This window comes from Oryza glaberrima, chromosome 4, assembly GCF_000147395.1.
Source record: "Oryza glaberrima chromosome 4, OglaRS2, whole genome shotgun sequence".
NCBI classification, from domain to species: domain Eukaryota; kingdom Viridiplantae; phylum Streptophyta; class Magnoliopsida; order Poales; family Poaceae; genus Oryza; species Oryza glaberrima.
The window spans coordinates 26,303,704-26,317,448 of record NC_068329.1 but is presented as its reverse complement, the minus strand read 5'-3'; the positions used below and the strand labels follow the sequence as shown (position 1 = coordinate 26,317,448).

The following is a 13,745-nucleotide window of genomic DNA, read 5'->3' as shown; positions in this document are numbered from 1 at the left end:
CAGTGATCGAGGGTTGAAGCTTGCCGTAGTTGGAGATGAGACATGATAGAGGAGAGACGATATCCAAATCCTCCGCAAAAGCACATCGTTTGGTGCTATATTTGGATTCAATGCAGCTATGGAAGTATAACTCGAGTTCAAATCTTAATGTCCATAATTACGTCTGTTTTTTATGTTCGTAAAAACTACAATTTTATCGGGGAGAGCGGTTCTAACAGTTACAACTTCTTTCATCTTCAACTCCTCTCAAACAAGATATATTTTTACACCAATTCTAAGATGATGTAAGTACAAAATACAGTAAATAAAATAGAAGATAAAAATTGAAAAATCCAGCTTTTCCGGGGATTATCAGAAACTAGCTCCCTGTACGAGGTTCGTTGGATTTGTCTATAACCTCTATATATTAAAGGTACTCGATCGAGTGGTACGTGGCTTGCGCAGTTGCGTTTGCTCGTTGTTAAAGCTTTGTATGCATGTGATCGAAAAATAATCACGTACGTCCGCTAATTAATTACCTCCAGTACGATACATGCAGCTCGCCATGCACATGTACGTACGCATGAACCCATCAACCCACCCCCACTTATATATGCACCGTGTCGCACACCGATTCTTTCAGGAGAAGGGGAGCAAAACCGGCCAACCGGCCGGACACGGTCCAACCGGGGCACGGTACGTACGCGCGGGTGGCCGGGTGTACGCGTGCGCCGACGCCTGCAGAAGGCGCCGCTCAACTGGAAGCGAATCGTGATGACACGGTCGGCGACGGTGTCAGTCGACGCGCGTACGGCATCTCGATCGATCTATCGGTCCCCGCGGCCGCGCGCGCGCGTGGACGGCATCTCAGCGTCACCAGTTCACCACACTGTGCGAGTGTGCGACAGTGCGAGCGTGTATGTGCGGTACCGGTCGAGCAGCTAGTGGCAGCATGCCATGCATGCGTGGATGTCGCCATTGGCCCCGGCCTAGCACGCGCGCGTACGCTCCAGGTCTCCAGCGGTAGCTGCGTGCGCCACGTGCAGCGCAGGCTGGTAGTACCCTCTTGGCCCCGGTCGATCGAGCGCCGAGAGCTGCAGGCTGCACGGCCCGATCACGAATTCACGATACGCTGCATATGCACCCGTTTGGAACAAGGGATATTTGCATTTTTCTGCGAGGCCAGTTGAACTGAGAGTAGGGCGTGGGCTGTGATTTTAACGTGACCCTGTTGTGTTTTGGGCCTCAAATGAGGGAACACGTAGGAGAGCTTTCATGGATTGCGTTTGGGCCTTTCAGGCCTTCTTTTTAATTGTTCTCGTGATCTTTTTTTTTTGAAATAAGTCCACTTTGCCTCCCTTAAAATGTGACCCGAATCTAATCCATGACCCTAAACGCAAATCCAGATATCTCGATCCCCGAACTATTGAAATCGGTACAATTTGACTTCCTTAGTGGTTTTGGAGAGCGGTTTCGCTGACGTGGCGGTGTTGACATGTCTGTGGGTTGACATGGCGCTTAGATGTCATTTGAATTAAAAACGTATATGTGGGATCCGTTTGTCATTCACACACATAAAAAAGGTGGGGTCCACTGACATGTGGGCCCAACATATCATCCTCTCTCTTCTTCTTCCTCCCCTCTTCCTCCCTTCTCTCAGTACCGGATAGCACCATGGGGACGGCGATACAGCGCCCTTGCGAGGGACGTCGCGTTGCACCGCTCCGCCTCGACGGCGGCGCCCCCCCGCCCCCCCCCCCCCCCCCCCCCCCCCCGCAGCCAGCTCGTAGCCGTACAGGCGCTCGGCGAGGACGCCGACCACCGTTCGTCGACGATGGGTTCCACGACGCCATGAGCAGCGCGGCGCCGTGCTTGGCGGCGGTGGGTGGGTCACTAGGCCACTAGGGAGTGCGAGGAGTAGGACGGCAGCGAACGAGCTCTAGCCACATCGCCGTGAAGGAGAGCGCCGACCTGGGGAATGAGCCCGTGAGTCCCTTCGCCTCCCTTGCGAACTCCTGTAGCTCTTGCCGCACCGGCTTGGCGGTGGTGGTCGTCGACGCTGCCAGCACCGCCGCCGCGTAGTTGCCAGGATTTGCAGTCGGCGGCGAAGGAGCATATCGCCGGGATTTGCAGTGCTAGCCCGACGCCGTTCAACGCCGCCGTCACCGCCATCTGCATCGCACCATGTACGCAAAAGCATGTCAACCATGGAGGAGCCGTCGTCGGCGCCTCCAGTGAGCTGGTGCAGGAAGCCCAAGAACTTTGCCATGATCATTTGGTTGGTGTTCGTCGCCGCCGGGCTGCTGCTGCTGTTCATGCTCATGACCGGCATGCTCGACTCCACCATCCCGACGACGAGCAGCGGAAGAAGTGGACGGAGGTGATCGACCAGATGGTCCAGATCCTCAACACGCTCTTCACCATCATGTGCCTGCACCAGCACGCCAAGATCTTCCACCACCTCGTGCTGCTCCGCCGGTGGCGCCCCGACACCGGCGACGACCGCGAGGAGATCTACAAGGTGTACTGCAAGGACGACGCACCGCGGCCGCACGACCACGCGCACATGCTCGTCGTGGCAGTGCTGCTTCACGTCACTGCTTGGCGTTGTACTTCTGCTGCGCTCTCTTCTGGAGCTACATATTTTTAAAATTTTAATGTCATATAAGTGCCACGTCAACGCCACGTGAAAGAAAAACCAGGTCAATACCGCCACGTATGCATCACGTCAGCGAAACCATCCTCCAAAACCGTCGAGGAAGTGAAATTACACCGGTTTTAATAGTTCGGATAGGCATCCTATCCGGTTTTGCGGTTGAAGGTCAAGTGAACTTATTCCCTTTTTTTTTTTCTTAGTATATGATAGGAGTAAAATGTATGGTATATGTATCATGTATGCTACTGATATTTCACCGGCAATCCTCAGATAGGAATCCTTGGGCCTTGGCGCCGCCTCGAAACTGTCGGAAATCATGGGGAGAAGAACATCACTCGCGATGCTTAGGCCTACATATTTGTTCGTATTTTAATTTCCAACCCTTTCTTCTTCGCTCTTCTTGCCTCACCATTTTTTTCTCACTGTTCTTTGTTAATAATGGAAATAAATTTCATTTTGTCTCACCGTTACTAATGCACTCCCTCCGTCCTAATATAAGGGATTTTGACATTGAACTTACACTATTTGACCATTCTTCTTATTAAAAAAAAACTAGCTGGGTGGCCCGCACAATTACGCGGTTAGCACCCAAACAAAATTATATTTTTTTATGATTTTACTTAAAATTTATTAAATAGCTATTTCATTGTCTTAAGACTTTGAAAGACCAAACCTTATCATCCCCTTATTTCTAATTATATATTTTTTTTTAAAGTCACATTAGTTGCTACCCCTTATGTCATCTCTATTTTTATTTGCTTGCTCGATCTACCACTATTTCTTTTCATTCTCCTTAGAATCTTTAAAAATTGGACCTTATAATTTTTAGAGTTTATTGTCACGTTGGGTTTCATTTTTATAATTTCTAGATGTCCCGTCAAACATTACCATTATACTCCTCTATGGCCCCTCCACTGTCTCTTCTCTTTATTGCCATTGAGATTTTAAAAATCGAACATAATTATCGTTTGGGTTCATTTTTACTTTCTAGAAATCCCGCCAAACCGTCAGCGGCTTTACCATTGTACTTCTCTACGGCTCGCCCGCTGCCTCCCTTCTTTATTGTCATTGAGATTTTAAAATCGAACATAATTATCATTGTTTTTTTTTACTTTTTAGAAGTTCCGAACCTTTAAAAATTGGACATTCTAGTTTTTAGAGTTTATTGTCTCATCAAATGATGCCACTATGCTCCTCTACGGCCTGTCCGCCGCCTACTTTTTATTGTCATTGTGATTCTAAAAATCGTACATAACTATCGTTGGAATTCTTTTTTTATTTTCTAGAAGTCCCGTCAACCGTCAGCGGCTCTGCAACTATACTCCTATACACTCCGCCTGCTGCTTCTCCTTTTTATTGTCATTGAGATTTTAAAAATCGAATATGATTATTAATGGGGTTTATTCTTTTTACTTTCTAGAAGTCCCGGCAACCGCCTCGCTCGTTTGCTTCACGGCCTACCTGTCGTCCCTCCTTTTAATCGTCATTAGGATTCTATTAAGTGTTTTATTAACAGTTTTTATATGTCACCACTTTACTCCTTTATAGGCCTGTTACTTAATTTATCTCGTCATGTGTTTTATATGGTCTTTTCTTTCAATAGTCTTTATTTTTATCACAAATTTTAGATATTTATAAATTGTATTCCTAATTGAAATCTTATTTTTCTTTTTCTAATTTCAGATTTTTTTTCAAATTTTAATTAATATCGTATTGTGTTCTTTTATTTTTTTATTTTTTATTTTCAATTTCAGTTGTTTCGAAATTGTACTCCTACTTGAACTCTCTTTTAATTTTCTAATTTTGGATATTATTTTATTTTTTATTCTGAATTTTAATTAATCTCGTATTGGGTTCTTATATAGTTTATTCTTTCAATATTGTTTATTTTTAATTCCGAATTTCAGCTAATTTTAAATTGTATTCCTAGTTGAACTCTCTTTTTTTTTTTGCTAATTTCAGATTTTATTTTTATTTTTATTCCCAATTTTAATTAATCTTGTATTGGGTTTTTATATGGACTCTTATTTTAATATTTCTTATTTTTAGTTCCGAATTTTAGCTATTTTAAAATTGTATTCCTACTTGGACTATCCTTTTCTTTTCTAATTTTAGATTTTATTTTATTTTTATTTCGAATTTTTATTAATCTCGTATTGGGTTCTTATATGAAAATTTCTTTCAATATTGCTTATGTTTAATTCCGAATTTTAGCTATTTTTAAATTGTATTTCTACTTGGACTTTTTTATTTCTACTTGGACTTTTTTTTCTTTTTTTTCTTTTTCTCTGATTAATGTGGGAATTTCTAGCCTCCACAGTCAACGTGGTGCCTCCTTTCAAAGCTATTTTAATAATAAATAGATTTGGAATTATTATTTATTTTTTTGACTTACTTTATTATCCAAAGTATTTTAAGCACAACTTTTCGTTTTTTATATTTGCATAATTTTTTTTTGAATAAGATGAGTGGTCAAAAAGTGTAAGCAAAATATCAAAATTCCTTATATTATGAGACGGAGGGAGTATGCAGTAGCAAACCATGAGTTTCACTCGAGTTATTTGAAAAATGATCAAAATGGTGGGGAAAGAAATTCACACATCATGGCGACTGTAAAAAAATGTCTCCATGTCCATGGTATATCGATCACGGCCACCCAAGGCGCAGCTCCAGGTCAATCTTCTTGTCGTTCTCGTCGTCACCTACATCGATGCACCGGTGATCATGGCCACGGCGCGCGGCCGCCAGCGCGACGGGCGCGGAGAGCAGCACGTCTCCGCGCGGTATGCGCACCGCCGCGCCGCCCGCGCCGGAGTTCAGGATGGGGTACAGCGCCACGGCGTACTCCGTCCTCGCGGCGGCGGCGGCGGCAGGCGCCTCCGCCGCGCCGAGCTGCTGCCCGGCGGCGCCGTGGAGGCCGTGGCCGCGCATCTTGGCGCGGTCGCGGCGGTGCACGTTCATGTGCCCGCCCAGCGCCTGCGCGGACCGGAACTCGCGGCGGCAGAACGCGCACGTGTAGGACCGCGGCGGCCACGTCCCGCCCAGGCCGTCCACGTCGTCCGCCGCCAGCTGCTCGTCGGGCACCGGCGGCCGCCCGGCGCCGCCGCCGGGCACCACCGACGTCGGCCATCTCCACACCACGGCGGCGGGCTTGAGCCGGTGCTGCCGCTTCAACAAGTGGTGAAGCGTCAGGTGCTTCACCTCCTCAGTGCTACTTGTTGGCGCCATTTTCCGGTCTGTCGGTCAGCTCCCGTGTGCCTTTTTTTAACCAAGTTTTGGCGCGAACACTGACGAGAACTGCGTGCAATTTCTTCGCCGAGTATTTATACAAATCTTGTGCTACGCTTGAGCCGGGTTCGGCGAGACAAAATGAGGAGGGGGCTAGCATTGGTAGTCTCACCGAGTTGTGTGCTTTTGCTCATGTTTGCAAGTGTGAAACACAGAATAGCTGTATGCTGCAAACTGGCATGGATTGCATCACTATCACCTGGTGAATGCTGGGAGCTGAATTGATTCTGCTGATGGAATCAGCAAAAATCTGCCAAGGAAAGAGCATATGACACAGTTGTGTTGCATTGGCTTCTGTGATGCATCCTTGAACTTGAAGTTTGGGATCAATGAAGTCGATCTGGAATCTGGGTGAAGTACTTCCAAGGAGTAGCTAACAGATTACACTGGTACCATAGAGGACGCAGCGGCATCTCTGATTCTCTGAATCCATCTATGCAAGTTCGTTTTAGCAGGATTGACACATAATTGCAAAACCAACTATTACAGTGTATCAAACCTGAGAGGCTACAAATATATGTCGCATTGAATTTACTTGTAGTATATTCATCTATCCAAATGCTCAAATGCACCTTATGTTGGATTCAATTTTAGAGTAAACAAAAAGACAGAATTCTTATGCACTAACCAAATTCAGTGACAACCATTTCTCTTCCCTCCTATATGGCTAGTACTAGTAGTACTTAAATTTCAGACAGGAAACTGAAGTAAGCTACAAGTCTGTTAGTAAAATGTGTGATGCTAATATAAAAGTAGGACTTTGAGCTGTCATGAACTCTTTGACAGTGAGACAAACTGAGTGAATCTCAAGTAAAATACAAACAACCAAACAGGTAAAAATCGTTAAGCTCCTCAACTCTATATATTATCCAAGCTAGCTGTCTGCATCTTGTCCTATGGACTCTTGTCCTCGGTTCCTTCGCCTCCATGTCCAAGCTTGCAACCTTTCATTCTTTTCTGCTTCTAGAACGGAAGATATGATTGGCCAAATGGTCATTCCAATGAGGTTACAGCCATTTTTCAGAATCTGTTCCCAGTTTTTCCAACACACACATGACAACAGAGAGTATACGCAATTAATTATGCATGTGTATACGATATGTAAGTACGTCGTCCTTGCATATAGCTAACGTTGTCATGAGTCAAAACATCTCTGTCGAGCCTGGATGAAAAGTCCAACCATTGGTGTCGTCGTGTCTGTATATCTAAAGTTCAAATGCATTCTAATTTCTGTATAGTTTTAGCCGGCATATGCTGCGAAACTATGCCGCTGGGTTGTCTGGGAGACTACACTACTAAGGGCATTTCTTGTGTCCTAATCACTAGGGAGAGTCCGTACGTCCTGCAAGCATCGTTCTTAACTAAACATGCAAGAGCTTGTGCTTTTCATCTAGAGTTAGTTCTAGATGGTAATGTGACAGACTGACAGTTATGGTTGTAACAGTGTTGATGTTTTCATTGAAATATATTGTTGAGAGAGGTGTAAATTTTGTACAGTGCTTATCTTATGAAATATAAAACCAGCTAAGCTGGCTAAGGTTTCAAAAAAAAGAGAGAGGTGTAAAAACAGAAGCAAATTTGTCGTTGCGTACTAAAAAATAATAATCAATGCAAGCATGTACGTCACAAATGACAGCTTGAAATATCTTTGTGACAATCCCAGGTATGAAAGTAGTATCGATGGAATTGAGAGTTACAACTGCTAGCCTGCTAACTAGAGAAGATATCACTGATTAAAGATTATTGGGCACAGATATCCCAATGTTTCGGACGGCTAAGCAGTATACAGCCAGTACCCTAGTCCACATTTCCACACTAATCAAATCCCCAGATAATGTAAAAAAGAGTGGAAAACAAAGAAACATTAACATTTGCTCTCTAGAGTCAGAAATTAGCATGTTAAAAAATCAGTAGGAAATAAAATATTTATAATACATTATTGATATGGCAAAGGTCAGTGGCATAAAAAATATAGTTATAGTAAAGTTTTTACCAGTGTATTAGTACTTTGGTGTCTGGGTTGGAAATCAGCTATTCAAAGCCTAGTGAATGTATTGCAAATCCAAGCGTTTTTATGCAGAAAGGCCTCCACCTGAGGCAGGGCCTAGATATAGTTCGGCCCAGAAGTTGGATACAAAGATAACAATCAGGGCCTATTTGTTTTGGAGGAATTTTAAAGGATTTGGATTTCTAGGGATTAATTCTTATGAATATCATACGGTTCATAGGAATTTAGATATAAGAAAACCAAAAGAAATTTTCCTTTCTAATTGTGGAGAGAAAACAAAGGAAAATTTTCATCCACACAAACCTCATGAAAAAAATCCTATGAATTGAAGTGTGCATGCATTCCTATTACTCCACACACACATGCTCCCAGCTAATCTGCCACCCAAAGTAAAATCAAGTTGCGCGTTTTCCGGCAATGCGCGCGGCTAGCTAGCTTTCTCCTGTCCGCTCCGCTGCATGATTCGTGCTCCAGTAACGCAGCGATGGTGCGGGGGGTTGTGGACTTGTGGATGAACACCGGAAAGGCAGCGTGCAATGGATCAATATACTGCTCTTTCTTTGGATCTCTAGGGCCTCTCATCAAATTTGACGATTTGGGATCAGTGAGAGTGTGAGACGCTTATGTTTCTCAATGCAAACATTAATTGTCAGAAGAAAAAACAGTCTGGGCCCGCTCCGTGCTCATGTTGTACAGAAGAAAAATATGTTGAGGCGCCACTTGAATTCAGAAGCATTGCACTGAACAATACATTAGCACTTTATGAGCAAGTTGGGCTTTTGTTTTTGGGTGGATAAATTGTGCTGTTCTTTTGGTTCATTGAACTAGTTGCAAGTTGGTTACATCCACGCTGTACTACTACATATCAAGTTGCAGATAAACCATTTCGTTATTTATATCACCAATTCACCATGTAGGCTTTAACCCTTTGCCCAGGCTGGACCATGTGAACAGTACATGCATGATGTGTAATTGTGTTTTCAAAGTACAGTTTTGAGCCCCACAGGTCACACACGCTTAGAGAGAAGTATATCCTTTTCTGTCAGATACTCATCCAAAGTATACTCTAGCCCAGTCAAAATCCAATATCTTCTATTGCCCAGAAATAGGTCAAAATTCATTGAAATAGGAATCAGACATAACTAATGGAGTGGTACCTCCACAGAAGAAATCAGCTGAGTTAGTCATATTTACAGTTTGCTAGTTTGGTTCCCATGCTGAAAGAGCAAAGATGATACGCCCCTTCCAACCTTGCAGCATCCATTTGTTCTCTTCGTCAACTAGGAAATCCCTGTGGTAGGATTTCTTCACCTTGTATCTTGCCTTCTTCACCGTCTCTTGGTTCAGTGGTAGCTGCTTGAAGCCTGCCCTGATGTTCCTCACCTGCCATTGCTTGTACGTCTCTGGTCTTTCTACTCTCTCAGTGCCCTCACAAGCAACCACATTAAGAGCTTCCCGGCCGAAGAGATCTCTTTCTATCAGCAGCCTGTTTTCGTCGACCCGTGAAGCAGTTGTTTCAAGCATATCAAAAAGTGAAGAGTAGTAGAACAAAGCCTCCTTGAATCGTGTCACGAAGAAGGGCGCATTGTAGGTGCCATTGACAACGCCATGGATGAACAAATTTGGATTCATCTTTCTTATTGTCTTCAGAACCTGCATTCTTGGGCTGTCATCTGTCACCATTTCGTCCATCATGTTTCTCATCCGGAAAAGGCAGTTAACAACAAGAAGTTCATCCTTGTCTTTGTCTATCTTAAGATCTTCGACACGGATAGTGTCCCACTTGGCAGCAATAGCATGGTATTCAAATGGAACATTGAACATACGGGCATAGTCATGCAACCGACGGCCCGTCGCCTCAATGAGTTGTGCAGGGCGGAATCCCGGCTGTGGTAAGTCAACACCGGTGATTCGAACACTTGGAGGGCCACCAGGTCTCTTCGAGATCCGCTGGAAGAAGATTGGCCACTGGAATCCATACTGTATACCATAGTCAACAATGTGCAACCTTGTCATACCCTTGGATGCGTTCAAGATGGCTTCGATCGAGAAGAAGTTCGATATTTTCTTGAACGGGCATGCTGTAACATACAGCTTGAATGCATTCAATATGTCATAAACAGAAGTTCGCTTGGCAGCAAGTGAACGGTAAATGTTGCTGCCAGTGCCAGCTAGCCGAGCCTCCAACGCATTAGCAAAACAATGTGCTAACCTCTGACCGGCATCTCCATATGCAGAAGAACGCTGCCTAATTTGTTTCAGCAACTCATTGGAGTTCCGGTGATCATCGATTGCAGCGGCCTGGGCACAATGAATGAGTAGGGTAGTGAGATCAACCGCATCATCCTCTGCAGATGCTCCAGATTTTCCTTTCTTTCGGCCTCTCTTATTTCCGGATCCTTTCACGTACACCCCGCAGTTCCGTGCTTCAGCTGGCAGTGGTGCCCGGAGCTCGCATTCGCCATTACACAGAAGCACCTTGTCAAACATCTCTCTGACAGTCTCCTCCTCAGACACTGCCAACTGCTTGCTCCTCCTGCTCTCTTCCTCGAACAATAGGCAATCATCATGCGGGTTCTTCCGGCCTTTATGAACAGCACACTCCCCCTTCTCCTTCTCAAATTCACAAGGCGCTGGCTGGCAAGCGGCATGTGTGGTTGTGAACGTATCAAGCAATCCTCCATTCCCCGTGAAATCACAAGAAGAATCTATCCAAGAATTCTCTTGACAGGCCTCTTGGCTAGCAGTGAGGATGTCAACGAATGGCTTCTCGACGGCGAGGAGGGCAGAGTCCTCCACCGATGTGATGGTGCCAGGACAAGATTCATCTTCCTCATCTTCAAGAAGAAACTGATTGATGTATGCTAGGACCGCATCGTCGGCGGATTCAGACAGATCCTCTGAATTTTCCAACTCGGTTGTGGTTGATGTGGGGCTTGGGGTGGAGCCAAACATACCAGCTGGTGATCTATGGGAATCATCAGCAGAACTGATGAATCCGTTGGAAGGGAAGAACTGGAGGGGGAAATTGAGCAAGTGAGGCGCAGGTGGATTGGGGATGGAGAACAAATCCCCATAGTCAACATCATCATAAGAACCAGAATCCAACATGACTCTTGAATCTTCGAACAAGATCCACCCTTTTACTTACTGACTAACAATACCCTTTTCTCTGCAAATTAAACACAAGGATCTCACTAAAGAGAACTGAACAAATACCATAAAAATCTGTTCTTTTTTACCATAAAAATCTGACGGTGCTATGGTATAGAAATTTTACAAGCATGCCATGGTACCTTATTGTTTCAAGTATATACTCCTACTTATATTCCAGAATGTAAAAAACACATGTTACCTCACAAAGCGAAAGCCATGGAAGAACAGGCTCTTCACCAAGATCTGCGAAAAAAAAAAAAGCTGCTTGCTTGCTAGCTAGCCGCAGCTTGCGACTCCAAGAACAGAACACTTGCTAAGCACTGCAGTCTTTTTCATCCAAAATCAATCTTGGATTTTTGCCTTTATGACGCAGAACTTCAGGAAGAAACTAGAAAGCAGATGGTGATTTGTGGTCGTTGCGGTGGAGAGGAGAGGCACAGGGAGTCCCAACTCCCAACTCCCAAGAGCCTCGGTTGGCTTGGTGCTGGAGGCGAATTGATTAATGTGTGATGTGTTTGCTGTTAAAAGCGTGACAGCCTGTCTTCCGCTCGTAAAAGCGTGCTTAACGTTAACTAATCCCCCCTCATAAGAGCAAGGATAATAATGCACTATAAGCAAACTATATACTTATATGGAAGAGAAAGATAAGAAAAAGTGGGTAGTGTTGGCTCTTATACAAGAGCTAGCTCCACACAACCTCCAAAAAATATACATTAAATTTATGGAGTGAGAAAGAGAGAGAATGAAAAATATAAAGTTAATCTTATAGCTAACTTATTATATAAATTAACTCTAACATTGACTTATAGTAAGCAGTGAGCTTTACTATCAAACTTGCTCTTAGCCATTCTAGGAAGAGTATGGTCAATTGGTTAAGTATACTAGTACTACTTTCATTAGTACACCTGCAGCTTTTAAGCGATTAATCAAACAAGGTGGTCAAGTGGGAAAGAAAGGGGGATGCACCACTGCAAGGGTATCTCAGGTCTCAACAGGACAGGATGCGAAGGTGGAGGATTTTCTGCAACAGATAATTGTGCTTTTAGGTTGAGCCTTGTTGATGCAACCAACGACGATAACAGTCCTCCGTCATGTTATCCGAATTGAATTAATACAACCATTCCAAAATATAAGCTGATATAAAATAAATATATTTTAATATAATGTTCCAATCTTATACTAGATTAGTTTAATTTGACAAAGAGAGTACGAATTTTTTTGAGTCCGACAAAAGCTGTACGTATATGTTTTGTTATTCATCGTTCATGCGCATGTACGACAGTAGAATATGTTGGAGAGTCGGGTGTGTTTAGTTCCTGAAAAAAGTTGAAAGTTTGAAGAAAGTTAGGAGTTTAAAAAAAAAGTTGAAAGTTTATATGTGTAGAAAAACTTTTGATGTGATATGATGTGATGGAAAGTTGGGAATAGAGGGAAACTAAACACGGCCTCGAATACTCACTTGATCCACACCGATGCAGTTATCACGATTGTCATCCTGTTTGGTCGAGGTATCCATTGTTTGTCGTACAGATACATGTATGATAGTAGAATCCGTTGAAGAGTTGAATACTCAGTCAATCCATGCCGATACATCTATCACATTTGCTAGTTACCGTATCTTTTCCTTTCATTTCTTAAAGCATTTCCGATTGGTATCATTTTGTCCGACTTTAGCTCTTTTCATGTGTCTTTAATTACACCACACGTGATCTATATACCGAGGAGCTCCATGTAACACTTGTTGATGACGATGTCATAGGCCTGACACCCATAGTGGTGGTAGTGGGCGAGAAGGATAGGCAAAGCGAAAGGATCGCAGTGGTGATGGCATGCATGTCGACCGTTCAGAGTACAGTATAAGCTCTATGACGAGTTTAAATACGTGTTAAATATATAGGGTGATGTGTTTCTAGTAATACATATATATGTATAAAGTATTTATAAAATTTCCAAACCATCCGACAGGGTACAACCTGGTGAAAAATTAGCACATGTGATTTAAAAATTTTGGAAATGGTAAAATTAGAAACGCCCGCTACGTGTCGCATGATTACGCTATGAACCACTTGAGGATGTTTTGGGCCGCATGGACTCTCATGGAATTGCTGGCACATGCGATCGGAGGGAAGATGCAGAACTCCACCTGTGCAGTGTGAACGCTGCGAGATGCCGCAGCACCAGATCAGTAGACCAGGCGGCTGACCACACAGCGAATTAGCGATCAGGTCAGCCAATAACGCTGACAATATTGTACTCATGCCAATATTTGCCTCTGAAAAGGATAATTCTAGAGAACATTTTTGTTTACTCTTTAGTAGTGTCCAACACGCCGCATGGTCTTTCTCAGGTCAGAACACCGTACATGAAAAAAAACAAACAAAATCCAAAACACAAGTAGAAAAAAATAAAATAAAAATTGTCCCAGCAAATGTTTCTTCACGTAGAACTTGTTGGGCTCGCCAAACTGGGCCAGAGAGCAGAGGCCGGTTATTGCTTTTTCGCCAGAAAAAGGCCAGTAAGGCCTTATTTTGGTCCGTGTCAAAAAAGTCCTCGTCTCGGTGGGCCGCAATCTAATCCGTCGCATACAATAGGCCTCCATTCCAGCCCATCCATGTAACTCCAGGAAAAAAATGGAACAAGTTCACTTAAGATCCCTCG

General features: G+C 43.8%; 1 protein-coding gene across 1 annotated transcript; it reads right to left on the bottom strand.

The window, feature by feature from the left end:
• Window positions 1-9,005: 9,005 nt before the first annotated feature.
• Window positions 9,006-11,577, bottom strand: LOC127771574 (scarecrow-like protein 9). The gene is made up of 2 exons (XM_052297500.1): window positions 11,287-11,577; window positions 9,006-11,103 (listed from the first exon to the last, which is right to left on the bottom strand). Exon 2 carries the CDS (start codon window positions 11,040-11,042, stop codon window positions 9,132-9,134), a length of 1,911 nt encoding a protein of 636 aa, XP_052153460.1. The 5' UTR covers window positions 11,043-11,103; window positions 11,287-11,577; the 3' UTR covers window positions 9,006-9,131.
• Window positions 11,578-13,745: the final 2,168 nt, after the last annotated feature.